Here is a 26,939-nt window from a genome sequence, read left to right as displayed (position 1 = left end):
TGTCTTTCCTCATGCCTCTCTCTCTCTCTCTCTCTCTCTCTCTCTCTCTCTCTCTCTCTCTCTCTCTCTCTCTCTCTCTCTCTCTCTCTCTCTCTCTCTCTCTCTCTCTCAGGTTGGCCACACCTTCCCCCTCCAACACTCCTTCCTTGTCACCTGCCCTTATCACCTATACACAGCTTGCAGTGAGAATTGTTTTTGGTAGGGGTGTTTCTGTCTGGTCTTATCTGTGTGTGAAGTATTGAAACAGCTGTATCTATGTGGCAATTATTTTTCCACACCCGAAGATTTCTTGTTTGATTCTCTTGCACACCAAACGAATAAGAAATCCACCAAACTAGCCTTTCTCAATCTGCGCTTGTGTCTGTTCTTGTGTCCTCGATGATGCATTTTACATAATATCTTATAATAATATCTTATAATATAATGGTTGAGGTGTGATTCCAAAACAAGAGAACGCAGAGGACAGGTAGAGATCCTGGACATTTACTTGCCAACCACAAAAAAACAGAGGATGCATCAAAATAGTGGCTTAGTTGACGAGAATAAATGGGTCGAACCAAGATTCATTGCGAGAATAATGAATCATGTCCAATTGAGTTGGCAGTGATGAACAGCACTATAGTCTATAGTGCAGAGCCGGTTGAAACAGCTGTTACATCATTGTCATTGCTATGTAACATATTAAACATACATATTAGAATTAGCGAATGCTCTGCTTGCTCTTGAAGAAGAGGGAGAACAGAACACCAACAGTTTTGTAATCTCGTCCAAGAGTTCCTCCTAGAAAGTTCCCATTTCTAGGGCTGTGTTCACCTTGACATAATGTGTCCAAAACGCGAGGTGCGTCATTTGGAGGACGTGCGCCTCTGCCTCGACCAAATCATTGAAAGTTGCTTAAAAAAAGTGCAGATGCGTTAAAGTGCCCTATGTGTTAGGTTTTGTTTTTGTGTTTTTCTCTCAGGCTTTCTCTGTAAACCACAACCCAAAAGATCTGACCACATTTAGTTTGAACGATGTGCAGAAATTCTGAAAACCCAACAGAAGGTAAATAGTTTTTCATGTCACTGCCCGTACTTCAAGGAGGAGCCTCAGAGAGCCTGTTATACAGATCTGCTAGATAAAGATAGATTGTTCAAGCTGCTATTGTCCTAAAACACCCAGATAATTTTTAGTGGTTTGTTTACCTTCCCCAGGCTGGCAGGATATTAAAGAAACAGACTCCAGAGTACTTATCACTAGTATTTGAGCTGCAAGGTGTGACCAGCGGTGCTAGTGTGTGTGTGTGTGTGTGCGGTCAATCATGATCATGACCTCTCACCCACTGGGTCACCTCCACCCTCTGTCCCTTTACAAACTCAGACTGGGCTGCTGACACACCTAGAGACACTGATAGGAGCTCAGAGTTTGGTCAGGTTTCACTATGGCCGCCATTGATTAAAAGATAATTTACTTGTTAAAATGTTTAAATCACAGTTTCTCTGTGGCTGATTCCTTGACAGCAGGGTGACCTAGTGTTTGTAGTCCATCCCAAAACAGAAGGGTCACAGGTTCAATCCCTACAGCAGCCAGTGTGCGTCCATCAGCAGCCGTGTGTCCTGTTGAAGTGTCCTTTAGCAAGACACTAAACCCCTACACACAGAAAAATAAAGGTGCTGAAAATGGTTCTTTGGAGTGCTGCCACGGAAGAACCATTTCTAGCTCCACAAAGAACCTTTCAGACCAAGGTTCTTTAAAGAACCATTTCCACTCTCCTTTGCTTAGACACCTGCGTTGTGTTTTTGTTTATCTGCCCTTGTATAGCCTCATTTGCAATTGCACAATATATACTATGGAGGGGTTTGGTTATTTTCCACATTTATGCCATCACCCACCATCCAATAACTAAGAATTAAGAATTTTTTAATATCCCAAAGAACCATATATAGTTTCTGTGAAACCATATATTTCTTAAAAGGTTCTTGAAAGGTTCTTTGTGGAACCAGAAATGGTTCTTCTATGGCATCACTCTGAAGAACTATTTTCAGTTCCAGTTTGCACCTTTTATTTTTCTGTGAGCAGCTCACCCGCTGTAGTTTCCCTGGACAGGATCGTCAGCTAAATTACTGAAACGTAGCTGTTGACTCTCTCACCATAGTGTTGTTGTGTAAACTCTGTACTGGTGCTGGTGTTCGGTTCCCATCTGAGCCAAGGCCCTCCATAGATTTACCAGTGTGAAATGGAAAACAGTGACGAAGACCAACTTGGTCAAAATATTGTTTGTCACAATAAAAACTAATGGATGCACTGATACCACAGCAGCTGATTTCACGGATGGGTTCCTCCTCTCTGGTTGAAGCTGTGCTGATCGGTGAAATGAGCCGCTGTAGTGTTATGCTGAAATGAAAACCGACAGGACTCGACATCTGTGGCCTCGGGGGGAAGCATTGTTCTCCATTCCTGAAAAGTTCACATTTTGACGGTAGAAGGCTTTTGCAGGACAGTGGCGTTACGCGCCTCATCATCAGCTGAGCAGGTATGGCCAGCGCCAGGAGCCTGAGGGCGCTGTGTGGGAAGAGCAGGCAGGTTAGGGGAGTGAGGAACATTCAGTCTTTGAAAGACCAAAATGCAAATGTCTGTCAGGAGAGATAAGAATTGATTCAGTTTCCGTCTGCGATGGTATAGAACATTCTCTCTTATCTAATCTCTCTTTCTCTCTCAGTTCAATTCAGTTCAAGTCAATGGGCTTAATTGGCATGATGTTTGACATGTTCCAAAAGTTAAAAATAACAGTAATAAGCAATTATGAACATATAAGGAAGGAAAATACTAAAAGAATGGCAATAACAAAAATGTATCAAAATCCATCAAATAGCCATTTGCATTATTTCATCTCCCTCTCTCTTTTTCCACATTCCTATGCCATGCCCCTGTTTGAATTACCAGCTGATCAAAGTATTAGAAGTGGTTGCCCAGGAAAAGAGAGATGTAGAAAGGAAGGGGCAAACGGAAAGAGAGCGAGAGAGATGGAGGGAAAAAGAGACAGTGAGGAGTGAATGAGAGCCTTTATGTAACTATAGGTAAAAACAAAATTTTCTAAGCTAAAAGAATGAATATGATCAACTACGATTCATGAATTGCTGTTGAATGATCCTGCCATTTTATTTAAAGTTGACTGGTTGGCAGTGTTCAATATTGTTTATGCAGTTGTAACCATATTCCTTGCAAAATGCTTTGGCAGCAACTCATATTTTTTTTATCCTGCCAATAAAGCCTGTTTGAATTGAAAAAATGGAATTGAGAGCAAGTTCCACAGGAAAATCAAGAGAGAAGAAAAAGAAAGAGAGAAAGCTTAACAGTGAACAGTCAAGGTTTTTGTGAGTTTGTCCTTGTTCTCATTGAAGGTGTAAGGTTGGACGGGTGTTGTTTCCATTTAGTCTGTGAAGCCCTTAGAGACTGTAACTATGATTAAAGGCTACGCAAGTAAACGTGACTTGAAAAGGAAAAGAGTGAGACAAGTGAAACTCACTTGGATACACACACATAAGGGAGGGAAAGGGGATTTAATGTACAAATGAAACATTTTCTTCGAAGCTACGCAAGCTGCCCTTTGAAAAATGTGACACAAACTCTGACTAAGTAATTGCTGGCAAGAAAGTCTGAGCAACTATTGAGTTTTATTTTTTAAGTTATTTGCTTTTAGTGCAACATAGTAAAAAAATTTTCAGACATAAAATATGTCTTTCTTTAAATGGTTTTTCTTTAAATCTAATTGCAATTATTTGACAGAATATTGCAATTGCGATTTAAACCTATAAACCATAAATTTAAAATTGTTTAAAGAAAAGTGGTTTTGTTAAAAGGATTTACTGAGTTTCAGTATGATGAAATGTTTTCACCAGTATTGTACTTGATTCATGGACCAAAGATTACCTGCAGCTCTAAAACACGACTCTCTCTCTCTTAAGCAATTAATTGCAGCCTCTGCCATTTGGAAATTTGAGAAGTTCATATTGCGATTTAGATTTTTTTATTTTTTTGATTAATCGGTAAGTTGAATGAATGAATCCCGTCATCTCTTCATTCACATTCACTGCTGACTTAACCTCACCAGGGGTGGGCAGTTGGACTGGTACGAGAGGGAGGAGGGGGAGGTGGGCAACCCCAGCTGGAGCTGGTTTACACCATGTCAGAATGTGTGTGTGTGTGTGTGTGTATGTGTTTGTGTGTGTGTGTGTGAGAGAGAGAGAGAGAGAGAGGGAGTGCGAGACAGAGAAATTGAGCGTATGTGTTTGTGTGAGTGTGCGTGCATGTGTGTATCCGTATGTGTTTAAGTGTGTGAGTGAGTGAGTGTGTGTGTGTGTGTGTGTGTGTCCTGGCTCGGTGTTCAGCGCGGGCCTGGTAATGCTGAGACAGACAGTGAGCGGGTGGGTTTATTTTTGGGTCAGTGACAGTGAGTCAATGGCCGCAGATGCGTCGGAAAGGAAGGCTCTGAGATACAAGCAAACCCTGGTCAGTGTCCCTCTCTTTCTCTGCTTCTTTCTCTCTCTCTCTCTCTCTTTCTCTCTCTCCATCTATCTCTCCATCAGTGTCTCTCTCTCTCTCTGTCTCTCTTTCTCTCCTCTCTGGTTTCTGTCGCTCAGCTTCTTCTTCTCTCTCTGTGTTGTGTGTCTTCAGTTTCTCTCCTTGAGTCAGTCTTGCACAATCTGGTCTTGCATGACGCACCTGTGTTATCGGTGCAAGCTTCATGCTGCGCTGTGCATGGATGGAGCCGGTCTGACTGTGTGTGTGTGTGTGTGTGTGTGTGTGTGTGTGTGTGTGTGTATGCGTGTGTGTTCTGGACATGGGAAAGACCAATTAGCTGATGTGTGACAACAGGGTCATGCAACCGGTGCCAAGGGACTGCGCACCTCCTTCACCCCTGATCTTAGCATGAACACACACACACACAAACACACACACACACACACACACACACACTTTCACACTTTCTTGCTGTCCACTCTATGCCGGCCACCTGTTTGCTAACCTTTCTACGCCTCGTTTCTTAACCCCTGGTTGGTCTTCACGCATGGAGGAGTGACTTGTGGGATATGTGGTGCGTGTTCGCATGTGTGTTTTCGTGTGTGTGTGTGTGTGTGTGTCTGTATGTATACGATTGTTCATGTGTCTCCATGTTTACGCGCATGAAATTCTGTGCGTGTTCATGTGTGTCTGCTTGTGTGTTTCTGCCTGTGTGTGTTTACATGTATGCGTGTGTGTCCCTGCCAAAACACATTTACATGAGTGTGTTTTCGTTTGTGCATGCCTGTGTGTGTGTGTGTGTGTGTGTGTGTGTGTGTGTGTGTGTGCCAAAGAGGGGAAACCCGATCGTGTATCTGCAGCGGTGTTAATCTCTGCCTGTCATGTGGTTCCATGTATGTAGGAGACGAGGCGGTGTGAAGGGAACATCTGGAGGAGGAACCCTATGGGATGTTCCACTAAAGAACACTGCATGTTCAGAGAACCCTACAAAGATTTACGTTAGGGTGTACAGCATTAATATTATTTAAAAAGACACAGTGCAGGTTTTTTTTTTTTTTTTGCAAAATATTTTTATTGAAAACAGTATTAAACAACATAACAATGAGCATATGGGTGTACATTCTAGAATTTTTACCATATAAAAGAAAAATGACAGTAAGGAACACACACATTACGCACATAAAAGAAAGAGTATAAGAAAAAACAGCTAAAGCAAAAGTACAAAACCCCAAGAACCCAAACCCACCAACATTTACACACCCCACCCTGGCTCAGTAATAGTAAAGAGTACACATACACATAACAGAATTTAGCAAACCAGCCCTTAGTCCGGTAGGACCTGCAAGTCTGTAAAATAAGATAAAAAAGGTTGCCATTTGCGAAAAAACTTATCAGTGTTTCCCCTCATTGTATACTTAATTTTCTCAAGTTTGAGAAAAAACACAGTGTCTTTGAGCCACTGTGAAACAGAGGGAGGGTTAGGAGATTTCCACTGTAGAAGAAGGCGACGTCTGGCCAGTAAAGATGTGAAATTAATCATTTCTTCTTGTACAGAATTCAACTGACCTGACTCATCCGGGGTCCCAAAGATAGCAATCAATGGACAGGGCTGCAGCTGTATTCCCAGTATGGTAGACATTATATTAAAATAACGGGACCAAAAATGATGTAACCGTGGGCAGAAGAAAAACATATGGCTCAAATGACAATGCGGGTTCAAACATCTATACAGTGCAGGTTTTTTGCCGATTGTTGTGATGGGTTCTTGTAATTGCTGCAATCCAGGAAGAGCATCAGCTAATTGCCTAGAACAATGTAAATGTAAATGCAAAAGTGACATGTGGAGGCATATTTTTCAACGTCATTTCTTTTTCAGTGCCAAAAACAGTTAAAGAATTGTGTGTTTGTGGGTGGGGGCTGGGTGTGGTTACTGCTTAGAATTTGCTTAGTTTATGTTTTCTTTACCATGCGACTTGATTTGTTGGCTAGGGATTCTATACGGCAACAAAATACCTTGTTTTGGAAGCTGAAACACTTCCCTGTGTCAAAAGATTTGGGACCAATTTGCGATTTTGAAATTGCAATCATGAATGTTGCATTTTGAGTGTTTTTGTGCATTGACTGTGGTGCCCCAGTTGTGTTCCTGCAGCTCTGAATACTTAATGTTACATTCTTGTATACCTCAAAGTTCCATCTCGGAACCTTGGAAACAGCCGAGAAACATTCTAGAATCCTGGAGTATCCCGCTCCGGAATCCTAGAAGCCTAATCCGACCAGCTCCTGATCGTCCACGGTGTTGATTGGCTGGTATGCGAGGGCTGTGGATCACTGTGACCTATAGAGTCTAACAGTTGAAACCCTACACATGTGTAGTTCAGCAATACGCTCTGCCAGTGCAAAGTTGCTGGTCTAGTCTCTGTGTGTGTGTGTGTGTGTGTGTGTGTGTGTGTGTGTGTGTGTGTGTGTGTGTGTGTGTGTGTGTGTGTGTGTGTGTGTGTGTGTGTGTGTGTGTGTGTCTGAAGGCCATGCGGGCTGTGGTAACCCTTATGTTTACGCTGTCACCCTGGGGAGCAGGGCTATAAACAGGACTGTCACTTTTTTTGAATGGGAGCTTGTTTCCATTCTCCTTTTGTGTGCACTATGTGCATGTCTGTCTGTCTGTGTGTGTGTGTGTGTGTGTGCATTTTCCCTCCCTATGTTTGTGCATGTGTTCACATATGGGCACGTGTGTGTGTGTGTGTGTATCTGTGTGTCTGTGTGTGTGTGTATAATAGTTTAATCTACTCAAACTTTATTGTCCCATTAAGGAAACTTGACTTGCAGACAGGGTTTACACTACAAACACACAATAAAAAATACAATGAAAACACAATAAAAACACATCAAAACCGCAATTAACCCCCCCCCCCCACACACACACACGCACACACACACACACACACACACACACACACACACACACACACACACACACACACACACACTCTACCCTCTAGTACAAAGCCCAGGACACGTGGCCTGGGAGTTGACAGTCATGTAGGGAATGTATGTAGTTAAACCCTCCTCTATTTTAGAAGACCTTCATATGCATTAGGTTTGACTTCATATGACGGCTCATGACGGCTCTGTGTGGAGGCATGTGGACATCACAGGCCCCACAAATCAAGAGCTCATCCCCAAAATGTCATATCATATATCCCATTTGGGGAAAAAATCATTATCACATGGTCATCATTAAATATCTGTTCAATTTGTTGGTAAATGTGTTGGTAAAAGTTACCGATGATCCTTTAAAGAATATACATTTTATGATACAGTATCAATTATTTTCATCAGGAAATCCAGAAAATTCAAAATGTAATATTTTGTTCCAAGACAAGAAATAATTTCTGTTTCATATCTATAGTTTTTTTCTTGTCAGCGCATGAAAAATCACTCCACTACATACATACATACATTGTGTACATTGTGTACATTGTGTACATTATGTTATCTGCGATCTTGATACGGTGATTAAATATTGGCTCAGATTATCAGAAAAGCTGCTGTAGCAACCAGGCCACCATCTGATTCTTTTGTTTATTTTACATACATAACCTGGCCAAGAAAACAAACATAAAGGTTGCAGACAAACAACATGCATGAGCAGAAATATAATCAGAATCACATAAAAAGTAAGTGCAGCTGGTAAGACAGGTCAGCTGCAAAGCCAGCCAGAAATATTAACTTCATAATAACTAATTATAACAAATAGCCTAACTATGTTTTAATTGAAAAAACAAAACAAATTATGGTATTGCTTCAGAACGAACACGTAATAGTAAGTGAAAATGCTCTTGTTGTTAGTGTATTAGTAATTAATTATGTCTGTTATAAATTCTTAGCTATCATGATCCTAACAGCCTTAAACTATATGCCCTAACTAACACTGCTGTCATGGGTCTAACATTTCATTCCACCCAGCATATGTGTTTTTCTAAGTCTGTGTGTGTGTGTGTGTGTGTTCGTAATTGATTGCAGTGACTCTAGTGCTTCTCCCTAGCCTGCTAGGCAGAGCATGTGATCAATGAATCAATCATCAATGAATTTAAGAGAGTTGGATTCCAGCTTGGGCGATCCATTCTAACTTGGTACTGAATGTATGCCAGTCAGTATATGTCACACAAGAAAAGCCTGGTAGGATGTGGTGTGACTCGCAGCGCCTACTCTTAAATGGTTGGTAGTTTAAAATTAAATCAAATTATGGTGTAGTTTTCTAAAGGATAATAAGTAACTTAAGTCCTTGTTTGACAAAATCAACACTTTTACAGACTGGAGTGTAGAGATATGGAATTATAAACTTGCAATGATTTTTTTTCCCAATGGATATATAGTGTTTTGGAATTCTTGATTTGCAGGTGCTAGTTGATAATCATTGACATAGAATAAAAACACTGAATGGGCGGCAGGGTGTTATAGTGGTCAGGGGGACTCACTGTAATTGAAATGTCACAGGTTCAGTCCCCGTAACATCCATGTGTTCTGCTGTATTTCACACACTGGTTATGTGTTTTGGGTTATTTATGTTTGTCACAAAGAGTGTTTATTATTGTACATTCTAATTATAACCCATCCATTTGTGATTCCATGCATGCATATACATTTTATTTTTGCACTGCAAACATATAAATATGCATAAAAGTTCCCTTTGCATCTGTCCTGCATCTCTTGTCCACTAGTATTGCAACAACTGATCCTTTCAAATATAGATGGAGCTAAATAGGAATATTACATTACTTTCCAGGCCATTGCTTGCACCTTCCTGTGGCTGTGAAGGGAACAAAAATATTTTTTTTCTGAACAATTCCTCTGAGAGGCGGAGCAGTAGTGCAGCAAGCATGCACTAAAATGTGGGACTACAACAGCAGGTATATTGCTGATATTTCACTTTTGTCAGGCAAAAACCTCAAAATGTCAACTTTTCAGGAACTAAGAAAAACAGCCTTGTTTTTCACTTGACCACCGTGCATTTCTGAGTTTATCTAATTGGGTTTGATAAACGTTTCCCAGGGGACATTGAAGTGTCTCAACTCATAGAGGAGCATGTGATACTTCAGTTGAAGTCATCAAAACTGGAGTTACGAGGTTTTCATGTGACAGTGACAATATGATTTGCTGTTGTTTGTCTCTGCCCCTGCTCTTTTTTATTCAACAGGTGAAGTATCTTGTGAGACTAAAAGTTATGGCAAAACAGGATTAGTTTATTCTGTAGCAGAGCAGCACGTCAATCAGCTTTTGTGTTACAATCCTTCCAATTTAATAACCTTCCCAAACTTGCAGTGTACTTGGTTTTATTCTGTTGCTAATTTGGCAGTTGTATTACGTGACACAAAAAAAGGTCAAATTGCCAATTCCATAATCGGCCAAAATATCGGCAGTAAAAATAATATCAGATACTGATTTTAAAGCTGATATTGATTTTAAAGCTGATATCAGCTGATACTGATAGTCTGCTGATATTGGTGCATCCCTAGTCATCGTAGCTTTATTTGTACGATATGCTACTTCTTTTTGAGTGCTCCTATATATCATTATTATTATTATTATGCATGACTAGCTATATTATCAGCTGTATTCTATACTATTAGCTTATTTTACTGTGGACTGTCAGCTAAATGCCTGTAATGTAAAAGGTATATCTGGTTGTATTTGGTTAGGGTTAGAGTGGGTAAGAGTTTCTTGAACAAACTTCGTAATATTATACAGGAAATACAATATTATTTATGACACTTCTGCTGTCACTGCTACGACTTCTACTACTACCACTGCTGTTACTATTACTACTACTACTGCAACTCTGTGCCTGACCCCGCACTTTGTATAGTGTATATCTACACTGTATATTAGCTAATTCTAATTAAACTATATTGTATCAGCGCATAAACTCGGCTATAATATTGGGTCTCTCTCAGGTGTTTTGGCTAGTTTTGTCAGTTCAGTCTTCCTGTCCATAAGTCCTTGAGAGACAAGAAGACAGCTGAGACATAGGAGAGGAGGAGGAACATGGTGAGAGATTGAGAGATACATCCGATGGGTGAGAGAGAGGGAGGGAGGTGGTGGGGAAGTGTATCGGGGAACATTGGATCACACTGGTTCTAAATTTAACGTAGAGTAGAGTTTCACCAGCAAAGAGAGAGAGAGGAAGTAAGGAGAGTAGGGAGCGAGGATGGGAGGAGGCAGGGAGGGAGGGGGGGGAGGGGGGGGGGGGGAGTAGTAGAGGACTTTCAGGTGATGTGACACACCTTCTGGCGGCCATATTGGAGGTCCTCAGCTCTTGGGTAACAATTGCTGTGAACAGATGATTGAGTTTGTAAAACTACAACTTCGCCATCTCAATAGAATTCAATAAACATGGTTAATTTCTGTGCTGTTTTTAACTGGGAACTTATCATTTCATAACTGACTAAATCTGATCAATTTTGTGTTTGTGTGACATTAGTTGCTGTATCCAAATCTGAATTACACGCTAACATATCTAGTAGAAGCTAGTGTTTCTGTTAGAAGTGGCTTTTAGTCAAATGTTAACATTAACATTGGTTGCTTTGCTAATTTAGCCTGCTGGCTAGTTAGCTAGCTAACATAGCCAAAAACTAGCTGTTTGTTCAGGTTAATTGAGCTGACTCTTCTCAAGCTACAACTCAGTGAGTGTGCTTACATGCATATTAATACTTAGTTTATATTTTGGATATTCAGATATTCTGTTTATTAGTTTGTACAAGTAAATGACATATCCCGTTTACAATAACCAGGATACAGTAAGCCCATACCCCGAATATGAAGAACCCAAATATGCTAGCTGGGATTTGCCGATATTAACCAGTATATTCTGGCATGTAAACACCAGATCACATTAGTGTTGGGTTTGGTTTTGGTTTGGTGTCCATGGAGTCACACATGAGTCATCAGTATCAAAACCATGCGCCACTAATGAACACAGCGGGGAAACTAGAACGTTACACTATCCCTATGTAAAACTGGTTACTGGTCGTTCCATAGTAAGGCCTTATCTCGACTGAGACCTTAGCTGGGATAAGGCTCATATTGGAAATATTAATGTGTGTTTTAGAGAAGAGACACGGCTAAAAGCAGTTTCCTCTGCCACAGTTATCTAAATTTGGAAACAAATCTACCTTATCAAACCATTCACTTTTACTTATAACGTTACTGAATGGACCTACAGCCACACCACAACAAGCTTTTTCAGGTATCTCTCTTTTTCTTGCCAGTTTGTTATTATATTTAGCCATTAGGCCTATTTGTGCACAGCCGGTTCTCCAATAAACCTCCATGATGGAGCCAGCGATGGTTGTTAGTGATGGTTGTTATTTGTGACACAGCTGCAAAGCCTCTGTTGAAAGCAAGAGCGAAGAGTAGCTAAGCAGAGAAAGGTAGAGGAAGGGGGGAGAAGGAGAGAAAGACAGTAGGGGATATTCTAGGGCTGGGCAATATATCAATATTATATCGATATCGTGATATGAGACTAGATATCATCTTAGATTTTGGATATCGTAATATCGTGATATGGCATAAGTGTTGTCTTTTCCTGGTTTTAAAGGCTGCATTACAGTAAAGTGATGTCATTTTCTGAACTTACCAGACTGTTCTAGCTGTTCTGTTATTTGCCTTTACCCACTTAGTCATTATATCCACATTACTGATGATTAATTATCAAAAATTTCATTGTGTAAATATTTTGTGAAAGCACCAATAGTCATCCCTACAATATTGTAGCAATATCAATATCAAGGTATTTGGTCAAAAATATTGTGATATTTGATTTTGTCCGTATCACCCAGCCCTACTTACAACTGAACATTTAGCCCACTTCGTAGAAAATACCGAGATATACATTGTGTATCGCCATTCAGCGTAAAAATACCGAGATATGATTTTTGGTCCATATCGCCCAGCCCTAGGATATTCTGTGTAATATACTGAACTCTGAGCCAGTTGCATCATATGAAAAATACCAGGAGGGGGAGCTGCTCTAAAATCCTCCACTATGGTAGACCTTTAACATTTCTTAGTCTGTAGGCTAAATGTAAAGGGGCTGTTGAGTCAGTCACATCAGTTACTTGAGTCTGAAGAAGTGGGACTCTGCGGTTCCTCAGGCTGTGTTGTTGACAGCGTATCCCGTGTCTATCTGGCATTACCTTATGGTAAGATGATTCTCCCCTTTCCTGCGTCTTTGTGTGGACGGTTGTGTGTGTGATGCCCTTGCAGACGTGAGCTTTCATGATGGGTCGGGAGTGATTTACGATGAGAAAATCCTCCCCTCTTAGAGTGCGTGGTGACAGCCCTCCTGACCTCCTCTGAAACTAGAACTCGGTTCCTCCGGTCCGGTCGGAGACCTGCAGTAGTTTCCAGTGTCTGACCAGTCCCATTTTTCACACCTGTGTTTTTCAGCATCCTGGGTCGTGGGAAGATTCAACATAGGTCTCCACAGTATTGTCAGGAACTTGGCGTCAGACATGCACTTTCTCTTTCCACCACTGTTCCAACATATTGTTTTTGATGGTAAAACCTTTTTCTCCATCCCTTACCATAACCAGGGTTCGTATCCCATCCCACTATGTCTTTGTTTTTGCTGCTGTCCTTTTCTTCAGTAACCCTGTTTCTGTCTTTTGTTTGCTGTTATGATGAAATACTTGTATTACTGTAAGCTTTGTTTTAGAAAAGCGCTTTACAAAATGGCCCCAAGTCTCCCTTGCACAGTAAGATAAAACACTGAGGTGTGCTTTGGGATTTCATATTTTACTTCAGTATGCTGTTGCAGAGTTCAAGTCTCTTTCTTTGTCATGTACACAGCATACACAGGGTAAACACTGCAATGAAATGCTTGTATGCTGGGTCCTCTCAGTATAAAAAGAACAAGAACTTACAGTATATTCACAAAGATAAAGAATTAAAATAAAATAAGAATCAGTTCAAATAGAAAAACACAAGTTAGGAGGAAAGAAATAAAAAAGCAGAAGAACGTAATACTGTAGTTCAAAATGACGTAATGCAAAGTGACGTAATCTGACATAAAGCGTCATACTGTTGTAAAGTCTTTGAGTGTCCTGAGACAGTGGTCATGTGACCATGATGGATTGGATAGGATTGAGAGCAGGTAAACAACCACTTTAGTGCAACATTTAACAGAAACAACAACATCAGTACCACCTGTCTCATCTGTGGCTTTTATTGTTAGTTATTGTTTGAGTCTCTCTGTGTGTGTGTGTGTGTGTGTGTGTGTGTGTGTGTGTGTGTGTGTGTGTGTGTGTGTGTGTGTGTGTGTGTGTGTGTGTGTGTGTGGCAGTTTCCCCCCTGGCATTCAATTACAGCACATTGTGTATTATGCTCCTCACATTTCACTGTGTATTGACTGGTATCCCTGCTCACCCAGCATCCTCAGAACTGTATGTATACGTGGTGTGTGTGTATGTGTGTGTGTGTGCGTGTGTGTGTGTGTGTGTGTGTGTGTGTGCGTATGTGTGTGTGTCTAAATCCATCCATCCATCAATCTGTCCGTCCGTGAACCTGCTAAATCAGGAGCTGTTGAAAGGTTACGGCACGGAGGTCCAGAGCATCAGCACCAGACACAACTTACCACCTTGTCGCTTGTATTCCTGGAGTGCTATTGTCTGTTGTTGATGTACCAAGAATATATATCACCCCTGCACAGATATTTGTGGTACAGTGCTGATAGTAGAAAATAGGTAGTGTTAACATATCACGTGTTAATAGGCCTACATCAGTATCTAAAGAGAGGCAAGTGTGGGATCGTGTGTAAAGGTCTGTGTAATGCTTATCAGTTCAATATTCACATTATATTATAATTCTCATTTGGAAAATCAGAAAATTGGTTACAATATACTAAATATAAACTTTTTGCCTCTCAGATGAATAGAAAATTGGGATTTTAGATTGTTTTTCTAATTTTCTGATTGTTGTTACACACTCTGTTATACTGTTATACAATCAATTTAGTTCCTCAGAAAATTAAAAAATGGAAAATTGGGGTCGGGATGCCAATATTGTAAAATATAAATAAAATAGTAACATATATATATCATATAAAATAATATCTATAAAGATATTATTTTCAAAATAATTGTAATACTGAGCAGTGAAACTGAGATAAATTACGTCTCGTACAACAACAAATGTATTGTTGGCACAGAACTGGCCTATGTGTTATTTAATATCATTTATGGGTATAAAATGTGTTAATCTAAGATAGTCATGTCCTTTGATCTTTTAAAACGCATAAAAAGTAGTTACTACTGTTTGCCTTTGTAGGATAGTCAGTCGTGGATTTTGCAGAGAGTTATGTCCAAGAACTTCTCTTTCTGTAGCTATTTTTTCACTGTGGCAACTTTTGAGGAATAAAATGACACCCCAGAATTTAACATGACACTTTCATCAAATATTTTGCTGGGCATTTTTCCCAACTGCACCAGTAAAGGCTGTTCAGTGGCCAACAGCAGAAGACTGTGGTTGTACTGGGTGTGAATGTGTAACTGTATGGATGAATATGATGCAGGGTGTTCCCCGAAAAGAGCATGCTCTGCAAAACCCTTCCCTAGATGAAAAAAAACAAAAGAGAGGAATATGAGGGCATTGTATGTGAAGAGGGGACAGTCTACTTGGGATCAGCAAGCTCCAAGTGGGAATCGGAAATATTTCATCCTCCTTTTAGAGTTGGCACGTAATGCACTTCTCCCATCCCATTGAAATATTTGTCAATCATGATTTATCGTCAGCAGAGTGGGAATATTTACCCACAAATCACTGCACCTGTGGTCTGTCATCTCCCAGGGTGAAACCACTTGCGGCTTCCCCGCGCTTTATGGCTAAACTTGGACATTGCCGGCTTGTGTGCACGTGTGTGTGTATCATTGGCCGTCATGTGAGACTTGGTATTATTATGTTTCTGCACTGCACTTCCCACATATTACCTGTCAATCAAACAGTGTTGGCAGAGCTTGTATTCTCTGTTGATGCAGTTTGAGTTTCTCTTTTCTTTGTCTGTTCAGCCATGATGGCTATCGCTGCTCATGCTAACTACCCAGTTCTTCTGTTTATTACAAACAAACTTATTCCTGTTGCTGCTACTGGAAATGCAAAACTCATCTAATGTAAAAGCCTTTATGAACTGAGTATAGGTTGAATTACTATTGTGTTATATCAGTTGGCAGTAGAGTAGCAGAACTGACATTTACCTCAATTCAGTTTTGTGCATTTGTTTGTTCATTTGTTGGTGTGTTAACACTTTTTGCAATGTGCAGTGCTTAGAGAGAAGAATTAGAATTATGGTATGCAGTTTAGGTAGTTTAGGTGCGCAGTTTATGAATTGAACTGAATAAGAGAAATCCAGTGTGCACCTGTACACCAGGCAGTACGGTAGAAGTCAAACAATTATCGACTCAGTTGCCTGGCACGAATAAAATAATTTTCAACACTTGAATTAAACATTTTGTTAAGCAATTTGGGAAATTTGTGCTAAGAGAAAGAGAGATATAGACCATATGTCACATGATGTCTCAGGGAAAAGGAGAAAATGAAAGAAAGGTAGACAGGGCTTAGAAATCTGTGATAGAGGAGAGACAGAGACGCAGAGAGAGAGAGAGATATGAGAATTAATCTCTTCCCCAGATGTCCCGGGCAATTGTCATGGAGTCTGTCCAGAGGTGATAAATCTAGACGCAGAGCCCATGTTTCCGCTTCCATTAGAGCTGTTTGGGTCGGCACGTGGTCCCGTCTATTTTTAAAACGGACCCGTCTCTGCCAGGCTGCCACACTCCAACTCTGCCTCGCTCAGGAACTAACAATGTACTGTATGTTTGTGTTTCATGAATGAATAGTGCATGATAGAGTATATGATATGTATATATTCTCTGCACCGTGGCCTCTTGATTGACTGACAGATTGATTGACTGACTCACTGATTGACTGACAGATTGATTGACTGACTCACTAATTGACTCACTGATTGATTGACTGACTGACTGATTGATTGACTGACTCACCAATTGACTGACTGATTGATTGACTGACTGACTGATTGATTGACAGCTCTATGGGGAGTACCAAGAGAACCAGGGAGGCTCCGGCAGACGGGAGGCCACCCGCCTGCTGACGGAGAGACAGATCAAGAAACATGGCAGCCATCACCACGGCCACGGGGGGAACCGCCACGGACACAGCCACTACGGGCACGGTCACCACGGACACGGACACCACGCAGATCGCCACGGAGATCACCACGGCCACCACAGCAGGCGACGGGACAGGCGCCAGTCCGACGCGGAGGCGGAGGCCGCTGAGGAGGAGGCGGCTGAAACCGGCCACACGTCTTCTATAAAGAAAAAACGCTCCTACAGCAAGTGCAGAGGTGAGCGACCAGGAGGAAGAACATTGGTAGATGAGTTTAAAAGGAAAGAAATGAATTGAAGAAGTGAGTTGAATTGGATTTATAGAAGCCTGTGGAGCTTAGAACAAAAACAAACTGAAAATAAATTCTAAATAAAAAAATAAATAAAAAAAAGCTAAATTGATTGTTTTAATTGCCTTTGAGTGATAGTAAGCCACTAGTATTATCCATTGTAAGAAGACTAACATTTTAGTAATAGAATGTTATTCGTTGTTTTTATTACATGGCCTGTAGATTTATACATTTTAAAAATGAAATATCAACTCAATATTGCTGATTAATAAAGCTGATATAGCTTGGTTGTTCAAAACAGTATTTTTTGTATTATATTGTGTCAATTTTACCAATCTACACAAAACTGAGATACTTGGCCGCATATCGTTAAAGATTACTTACCATTTAGATTTAGATTTACTACAAGTTCTCATTTTGCCACCTTTGAGATAATGCTAGTCGCTTACCATCACTCAACATAGTGTATGCTAAAGTGTTAGCATGGAGCACCGGTGCAAATGATTTACCATCGGGTAGGTAGATAGGTAAGTAAATAGATAGAAAGATACTGTATCATCTATCTAATGTGAGTTGAGGTGCGTTTGTTTTGTCAGACTGTATAGCCCGGGTGCAGCGGTTCCTGGTGACCAAGCTGGGAGAGGACTGGATCTTCCTGGTTCTGCTGGGCATCACCATGGCGTTGGTCAGCTGGACGATGGACTACGCCAGTGCCATGAGCCTGCAAGGTAGAACTACAGAACCCACAATGCAATGCACAGGCCAAAGCCAGAGAATATATCCATATCTTTCCTCCATCCATTCATCCTTTCATCCATCTCCTCTCTTTCCAGTTCATCCTTCTGTTGCTCTTTCCCTCTCCTGTTTCTTCCACCCCTCTTCCTCCTCTCTCCCCTCCCTCCCTTCCTCTCTCTCTCCCTCCCCCAGCCTATAAGTGGATCTATGGGGAGTTGAGGGGGAACATCCCCCTGCAGTTCCTGGCCTGGGTCTCCTATCCCCTGGTGCTCATCTTGTTCTCCTCCCTCTTCTGTCACCTGGTCGCCCCACAAGCCATCGGTCTGTACCCCCTTCCTCCTCACACCCACTGTCTCCGTCCACAGCTGCTCTGTGCTCATTGGCCCTCAGGCGGCGGCCACACTGATCCGCTGTCTCTATCCGTCTACATTCATTTAAATTTATTTTCAATGAGAGCTGTCCATTGTCTGTCAGATTTCCATCTGTTTTGACGGACAGATTTCTGGATGCATGTATTCATCACCATCTGTTTAGCCAAGTAGAGGCATTCCTACATTTGTTTTGGAAAAAATTAGCGACGACACAGAGACAATGGTACGACCAAAACAAAGATAAAACGGAGAAAGCCGTTAAAATTGGGATGATTTTAGGTTTTCCAGGTCAGTTTCTTATTTAATTTATACTGTAGAGTCTGTTTCTTCTTTTCTGTATGAAGTAGCTCCGTTACGAGCAAAGCCTTATTGGTATGTTTTCTCCTTACTGTTCTTCTGCCTCGCCCAACAGACAGAAATCTATCCGTCAAGAAGTCTGTTTTCTGATAGATCAGTGTGACTGCTGCCTTAGCCTCTGGTGCCAGTGCTTACTTTCAAAGCATACTCCATTACAGATTACCTTTAAAATACTTCAGTACTAAGGTAGGATGCATGCAGAGTGGAGGGACTAACACAATGGCTATCACATGGCACACATTTTACCTTGCTATTTGTTTTTCTGTTGCTTTCACACACACACACACACACACACACACACACACACACACACACACACACACACACTATCAACCACCTCTCTCCCCTCTGTCTCAGGTTCTGGTATCCCAGAGTTGAAGACCATCCTGAGAGGCGTGGTGTTGAAGGAATATTTGACTCTCAAGGCATTTATTGCTAAAGTGATCGGCCTGACTGCTGGCCTGGGCAGCGGCATGCCAGTAGGGAAAGAGGTCGGTGATGCAGGATAGAAATATATAGTTTACCATTAATGATACTACCAGTCTCTCCTACTACCAGTCTCTCCTAATGATACTACCAGTCTCTCCTAATGTTAGCATTGCAAAGTTACTAATACTTAAAGTTTTACAGTCTGTCAACACAGCTAAAATAAGTTCACCAACAATCTGAAAACACGTAGTTTGTGTTTTTGTGTGTTGTTTTTTTTTCCACTCAGCCCTTCCTCACCATGTTTATACCATCTCTGGTGTTATTTCAGGTGTTGTCAGCTGGAGAATATACTCAGTTATTATTGGCAGAATATCAGCATTTGATTAATAAATTATTAATAATATGATTACCAGTGAATTATGATTAATTGTCATGCTCAAAGGTCACCTATTTCTTTACTTTTAATTTCCCTTTCTCTTTTCGGTTTGTTTGTTTTTGATATTGTTCCAAATCTCAAGAAACAATCCTATATTTTTTGTATCATATGTTTTGTATCTGTGAAGATACGTAAATATAATTTTATAATTTTTTTCATATAAATGAAAATGAGCATTGACACAATAATATACTGTATGTATAAGATTCTTTGGCTCAATAAAAAATATTTGAAAGCGAATTGTCATGCTCATCACAAAAAGCAACAAAATGTAATTACATTTTCCCATTGTGCTCTTCTGTGTGTGCACTCAGGGCCCGTTTGTGCACATTGCCAGTATCTGTGCTGCTGTTCTCAGCAGGTTCATGTCCTTCTTCTCAGGAGTTTATCAGGTGAGCAGATGCCAGGAAAACGACTGATGTACATTCATTACTAAAATAGCATTTTGTTATGTTCTTTTCTCCTTCTCCTCCACCCTGTCTATCTCTCTCCTGCCCAATATCAACACAGTTTATGCTTATGCTTATGCTGTTGTTGTTGTTGTTCTCTCTCTCTCCATCTCTGTCTGGGTCAGTAGAATCCATACTGTTATACAGACATCCTGACAGTGGGCTGTGCTGTAGGGGTGGGCTGCTGCTTCGGGACTCCTCTCGGAGGTAAACAACCTTTTCTGCTCTCTACATTCTTCACTTTTCTCACTGTAATGAACGTCAAATAGCCATCTCACTACAAAACTGCAAGATTTTTATGTCAAACTCCACCTGTCTTATCAGCCTAAACCACAAAGTGTAGGGTGTTGGGTATGGTCACTGGCAGGAAATCTTCTGCGCCCACAGGAAGCAAAGAATCAAAATTTAAAAGCAAACTACAAAACTTTCTCCTAAACAGCAGCGAGTGATAGCACTCAAATTACGGTATAGTATATTGTTTGGTAGCACTTAGGGGAATATTTTTTGTTGGTGAAATTTAAACCACATTTTTGACCTGTATAACTCAAAGAAATAGTTACTGCTATTTGCCTTTATAGGGCAGAAATTCTATCAGAGTCTCAGGTTGTTTGTTTTGCCTTGTTTAGTGTAGCAGATGGGTGGGGTCTAAATACATCAGCACAAGTCAGGCAGTGTCACATAGTTTGAAAAGTATCCTAAATTAACCTTGAAATACGAAACTGCTCATTGGTCCATACTTGTATAATGGGACTTACATGTACGTCTGAGATAAAAACAAAGAATTATTTGTAATTGCTGTTTGACCTTTATTTGGTATATTGATGAGTTTGGATATTGGTTGTTATTGTGTGATTGCCTTTTTTAATCCCTCCCTGTTTTATTTGTTCAGTTCTTCTTCTGCTTTTTTCTTCTCTGTCGTTCTCTACCAGGTGTGCTCTTCAGCATAGAGGTGACATCCACATACTTTGCTGTGAGAAACTACTGGAGAGGCTACTTTGCTGCTACATTCAGTGCCTTCATATTCAGAGTGCTGTCTGTCTTCAACAAAGACGCAGGTATGGATGGGAGGAGAAGTGATGATCATGATTTCATTTAATATTATTCCTAAAGATGACTGTCATGGCATCGAATATAAACAAATAGCACTTAGAAATGCTGTTTTACAACACAGAAACAAACTACCTCTTCCTCATCTTCCACTTCTTATTATTATTAGTGGTAGTAGTAGTAGTAAGTGTAGTAGTAGTGTTAGTATTATAAATCGTTTTAGTATTAGTGAAAGTACTATTATTACTGTAAATTGACACATTACAATTACTGTGTAAATTTGTAACATACTGTACAATATTATGTCAGTTTCTCTGCATCAAATATGAGCTAGAGGGCGCTCTTCCTCTAGAAAACCACCACTCAACACACTGCTGTATCTGTTTAGTGACACTGACTGAATGAAAGTAGGCCTGTAGTTCATGTTCCACTAGATGGTGTCCTGCTGCAACACCGGGGTGTTTTAAAACCCCTCTCAGGTCACTATTGTGTCTTGTAAGAAGATTAAAACAAAACCACACAATCCATTTCATTTCAGCAAAGCCTTCCCATGTTCTTGCAACACGAGGAAGTTGCAAAATACTGCAGAACACTACAATACTGTGTAGTACTTAGTCTAAAAACAGTCTTTTCTTCATCTTCCAGTAACCATCACTGCTCTGTTCAGGACGAAGTTTCGCATGGATTTCCCCTTTGACCTGCAGGAGCTGCCGGCGTTCGCCATCATAGGGTGAGGATCAGGAAAACTGAGATACGGACATAACCTGCCTGTGTTTTATGTGTTAGTGTGTACACATCTGTCATGTCTGTCTGTGTATGAATTTGTGTATGTGTACGCAGTTTCATAGTGTGTGTGTCCAAGCATTTCACTATGAACAAGAGAGAGTCTTTGGAGGTTAATAAATTAAACTTTATGGAAATGTAGCATTTGAGAGATGGAAAATCCAATTTACTTCACCATTTACCTCCGGGTAGATAAATAATAGGACATACAGGTGGCTGCCATCTGTGGTAATGTAGTGCAGAAATGTAACACAAGCTCAGCCCTAAAATTCATATCTATCTATCACTATTTATGATATTAAGAGTTTAATTCCAAAAACAGATATTCATGTGAAAAATAGGACATCCATGCTTATGATTGTCCTTGCATGACAGTGTTACCACTTATATATTAATGAAGTAATTAGCTATTGTAAGACATTTACTTACAAATTAGTAATGGTTTAGAAGATATAATGATCTAGATTTTTTAAATATTTAGCAATAAATATCAGGTAACATTTTTGTCCCAAAACGGGAATGACGCACCTTGAATGTTTTTTTTTTTTTTTATCAGAATGTACAGTATGTCCTTTAATCACTTTTTAAAGCACATTGTGATAAACCTGTGCTGGTAAAAAAGGCCTTATAAATATATAAACGACTTAACTTGACTAATGTGGCGTTTGTTTTGCTGTGCAGGATCTCCTGCGGGTTCCTGGGGGCGTTCTTCGTCTACCTCAACAGGCAGGTGGTGCTGTTCATGAGACGACCCAACGCCATGACCCGCTTCCTTACCAAGCAGTGAGTGTGTGTCTGTGTGTGTGTGTGTGTGTGTGTGTGTGTGTGTGTGTGTCTGGGAACTCTACACAGCTGTCCCTACAGAATGATCAATTATGGGACAATTCTTTTCTCATTAGTCCTAAGTAGGACCCACAATGAGAAGTTATGTTCCAGGCACTGGGATAACTTAGGGTGCGTTCACAACAAGCATGTTCAGAGCAGTTCATTTTCACCTCTAGTTTGTTTCATTTAGGCCGATAAGAATAAAGCCATTCGAACGATGGCACCAAATAAACACACCAAGACGCCTGAAAATGCGAGTCTCAGTCCTCTAAGTGTGGTTGATGAGAGCTTGTAGGAATATTTACATGTTAGTAGGAGTATTTACATAATTTCTTACCTACTCTTTTTGTTCCTGTCCTGTTTGTGTTTTTTCGTGATGACTGTTTTCCCTCCCCAGCCGGCTGATCTTCCCCGCTGTGGTAACCCTGGTCATCGCCACCTTGACCTTCCCACCCGGGTTCGGACAGTTCATGGCAGGAGAGGTCAGAGTTCAAATCTTGTCATCGTTTTCTTCATTATACTGAGATCTGAGCCAGTATCCTGAATAGTTGCATACGTTTAACCTTTCTAAGAGTCTTGTGGCATTTAGCTGTCGCTCTTATCCAGAGCGGCTTGACAGAATGACGGAGCAGGTTGGGGTTCGGTGTCTTGCTCAAGGACGCCTCCTCGACACAGATGGCTTCTGATGGAAACACACTGGCTGTTTGCGGGGATTGAACCTGTAACCTTTGGGGTTTCAGAACAGTCTATCTAACCACTAGGCCTCTCTGCTGTCTCTCGTATAAACAGATAGAGTAAACCCACTCTATCAGTGCTTGCATGTCCGCCTGTGTTCAACTATGTTCTGACTATTGCAGATACTATAGCCATAATACTCAACAAGGCTTTCTTTACTATGATCAAGGGTAAAACTGAGCTGATGAGCAAAAGCCAACAGCAAATAGAAAGGCAAATTTTTGTGATTTAAAGATGCACTAGGCAAGATTTTTATGGAAAAATACACCTGTTTAATCAGCGGGGCTGAAGTGGGGCTGCAACAGAGAAGAGCGTCCCATCCAAACTAATTGAGGCCCTGTAGATTCTCTGTATTCTAAGTAATAAATACAGTGCCTCCTAAAAAGCAGCAAGTGAGCGCTCCTAACCAACAATAGATCTTTTCCTCTCTCGTCTCTTTGGTTTCCTTTGGTATGAAGCATCACACACCGGCTGGGTTGGTAAACATGAGCGAGCTGTGTGATGTTTACTGACATCACATGACAATTTTTGGGTATGGAAGTTTAAATTTTCTCACTGACATTTGGAGCTGACAGCGTGCAAAGTTGTCTAGTGCAGTTTTATAGGTTGTGATTAGGGTATACATTTCATATCTACATAAATTATAGCCATAAACTGAGTATACTTTTGAGGAACATCAGTGTCACAAGTGTGTAAGAAGTACAGGAATGAATCCATGCTGTTATACTGACAGGAGACATGACACATCCATTTGTGTGCAGTTTGCCCGAAGCCAAATTTCACTCATCGTTTGACAAAGTGGGACAGCAGGTTAGATAAAGTGGGACACCGTAATGTTTCTAATAATTGGGGTTTATGAGCTTTTGTAAATGGGATGCAGCATTAACATGGACTCACTCTTAAACCGCACACTTGAATATTACGAACGCTACCTGCATGTCAATGTGCATCTGTACTCTTAATGTGCAGTCGGTATGCCCATATTTCTCCATAAATGGAAATAAATGTGTGATAGAGCCCGCTGCAGAAGGGGAGAATAGAGGTGAAAGCTTCAAGGCCGATGCTCAGACAGCCATATATCAACAATGCTTTCAGCTCAGCCACCCAGAGCTAAGAGTTAATCATGTGTTTCACAGACGCTCAAAATAGACCAGTGTCAACCAGGTGTGTGTATGCTATATATATATATATGTACATATGTGTGTGTCTGTGTGCATGTGTGTGCGCGTATGTCAGCCAGCAACACCTGAATTTTGTTTTTTTTCACCCTCAGTGTAAGTGCACGCTTGTGTGTGTGTCTGTGTGTGTTTGTGTGTGTGTGTGTGTGTGTTATCCAGCAGCACGTGAATACGTGTGAAATCCCCGTCTTGCCCTTAATGTAAAACGTCTAGCACCTCTCTTAACAAACTCACAAGCTTCATTTTAACACGGCAGAACAGCGTTTTCTAAATTTGTTTAATTGCTACAGAAGCCTTTGTGTGTGAAGCTGAGAGTCATTTATTGCCGTCGTCAGGTAAAAAATGCCCCGCATATCTGCAAAAAGTACACTTTCCAGGGAACAAAAACTGAATGCTTTCTTTCTCATTGACTGCAAAGTATTAAATATAAAATTATGCAATTGGTTTTTGAACTGGTTTCAAAGGCCCGAGGGTCATGAAACTCACTCGACACATAAAACTCCAGTTTCATTCCAAAATAAGATACACACTACTTGAAAATCATGATACATACTCTTCGTACAAAAGTGATTGATAGAACAAAATTAAAACTAATTATGGCGCTTTTTAAAAGATAGCAGGTCAGTTATGTCCTCGATTGACTAAATGAAAACAGACCGGATCCTCTGTATTTTAGAGATACTGAATGATGAGTGTCAGGTAATGATTTTTTGTCATTTCCCCCCCCAAAAAAAGGATATGTAGCGTTTTTTTGGAAATGAAACCCTTCAAATCCAACTTGACAGCACAGCGAAGAATGACAGGAGAAGCAGCACAGCGAGAGCAGATTAAACGCTACATGGGTTGTGAACCAGACGTGAACCCACGACTTCAAAAGAGCCACGGGAAAAGCGTATTATACGTCTGACTTTCACACGCCGGATCCTCCACGCGTCGCCGATACTGAACCGATGGATTTCAGTGTCTTCTCTTCTTCTCCATCAGCTCAATTAGGGAAAGAGAAACGGAAAATCAAAACGACATCGGTGTTGATTTTTCCCCCGGCAGCGGCGGTATGCAGATGAAGAGACGGGGATTCGGAGGCGTCTATGTAAATGCGGAGCAGAATGAGTTGAAATGAATTAGTCATTCATGACTCATGTAAAGGGAATGAGTCATTAAACATGGCCGCCGTGTCAATCTGCCTTCAGCTTTCTGAAGGATTTCCTGCCTGTTTACACCTTCTTGTCTTTCTTTCTCTCTTTTTTCCATTCATGTCTGTCTGTCTGTCTCACTGTCTTTCTTTCTTTCTTTCCTCTCTCTCTCTTTTCTCCCCCTTACTCCCTCTCTCTCTCCCTCCTCACCTGCCCTTCCTTCCTCTCTCTTCCTTCTTCCCTACGTCAAAATCTCCTTCTCCTTCTCTCTTTTCCTCCCTTGCTCCCTCCCTCTCCCTCTCCCTCCCACTTTTACACCCCCCGTACCTCCACACCTCCTCTCACCATCCCTCTCTCCTCTTCTCTTCCTCCCACTTTTCCCTCTCCCTCTTCTCTCTCTCCCCCCTCCGCTCACTGTCCTTACCTCTCCACCTTTCTCTCCCCTCTCTCTCTTCCTCTCCTTTCTCTCCCCCACGCTTCTTCTCTCCTTCCCTCTCTCTCCCGCTCCCTTGCTCACCACATTCCTCCCTCCCTCCACGCTTCCTCTCACCACCCCTATCTTTCTCCTCCTCCCTTCCTCCCCAATCTCCTTCCCGCTTCTCTTTTCCTCTCCCCCTCTCTCTTCCCCCTTCCACTCTACTCTCACCATTATCTCTCCACCCTTCCTTCCTCTCTCTCGTTCACTTCCTCCCTCTCTCTTTCCTCTCTCTCCCCCTCCCCCCTGCCTCCCTCCCTCCCTCTTTTCTCACTCCCTCCACTCGTCTCACCTCACCTTCCCTCCTTACCTGTCCCACCCTCCCTCACCCTTCCTCTCCCTCTCTCTCTCCCCCACCTTCCTTCCCTCTTCTCTATCTTCCTCTCTCCCCCTCTCTCTTTCTCCCTCATCACTCTCCCTCTGCCCTCTCTCTCCCCTATTCCACTCTACCTCTCCTCCACCCTTCCTCCCTCCCTCTCTCTCTCACTTCCTCCCTCCCTCTTTTCTCCCTACCTGTCCCACCCTCCCTCACCCTCATTCTCTTCCTCTCCCTCTCTCTCTCCCCCACCCTCCTTCCCTCTTCTCACTCTCCCTCTCTCTCCCCCACCTTTCTTTTATCTTCTCTGTCCCCCCCCCCCCCCCCCCAGCTGATGCCCAGAGAGTGCATCAACTCTCTGTTTGATAACTTCACCTGGACTAAGATCCAGGGTTCCCCTCCTCCGGTCGGTCTGGGCCGCTCCGCCGCCTGGCTGCACCCCGACGTCAGCGTCTTCATCATCCTGCTGCTCTTCGTCTTCATGAAGGTCCGTGGCTGCTGTGTGTGTGTGTGTGTGTGTGTGTGTGTTTGGATTGGATAAGTGTTTATGTGTGAGTCAGGTGTGTTTGTGTGGCTAGGGAGTGTGTGTGTGTGTGTGTTTGAATGTGTTTGTGTGTGTCTATATGTGTGAATCTGTGTGTGTGTGTGTGACAGTGTGTTTATGTCTGTTAGTGTGACTGTGTATGCTTGTGTGGCTGGAG

General features: G+C 41.5%; 1 protein-coding gene across 1 annotated transcript; it reads left to right on the top strand.

Moving 5' to 3' along the window:
* Positions 1-2,514: 2,514 nt before the first annotated feature.
* Positions 2,515-26,725, top strand: LOC139653822 (chloride channel protein 1-like; the record flags this gene model as incomplete). Its single annotated transcript, XM_071530809.1, has 13 exons — positions 2,515-2,558; positions 4,368-4,488; positions 16,600-16,918; positions 17,566-17,697; positions 17,897-18,025; positions 18,790-18,923; positions 19,612-19,689; positions 19,875-19,953; positions 20,676-20,801; positions 21,439-21,523; positions 22,258-22,359; positions 22,799-22,883; positions 26,570-26,725. Coding segments are annotated over exons 1-13 (1,590 nt in total), but the record flags the coding sequence as incomplete, so codon positions are not given.
* Between the last annotated feature and the right edge of the window lie 214 nt (positions 26,726-26,939).

Source organism: Centroberyx affinis, unplaced genomic scaffold (assembly GCF_046629955.1).
Source record: "Centroberyx affinis isolate AG114_WGS23_722 - 3 ecotype Tasmania unplaced genomic scaffold, CSIRO-AGI_Caff_v1 ptg001982l_1, whole genome shotgun sequence".
NCBI lineage: Eukaryota > Metazoa > Chordata > Actinopteri > Beryciformes > Berycidae > Centroberyx > Centroberyx affinis.
Note: the sequence above shows the minus strand (reverse complement) of the source record. Positions and strands in the feature narration are given on the sequence as shown.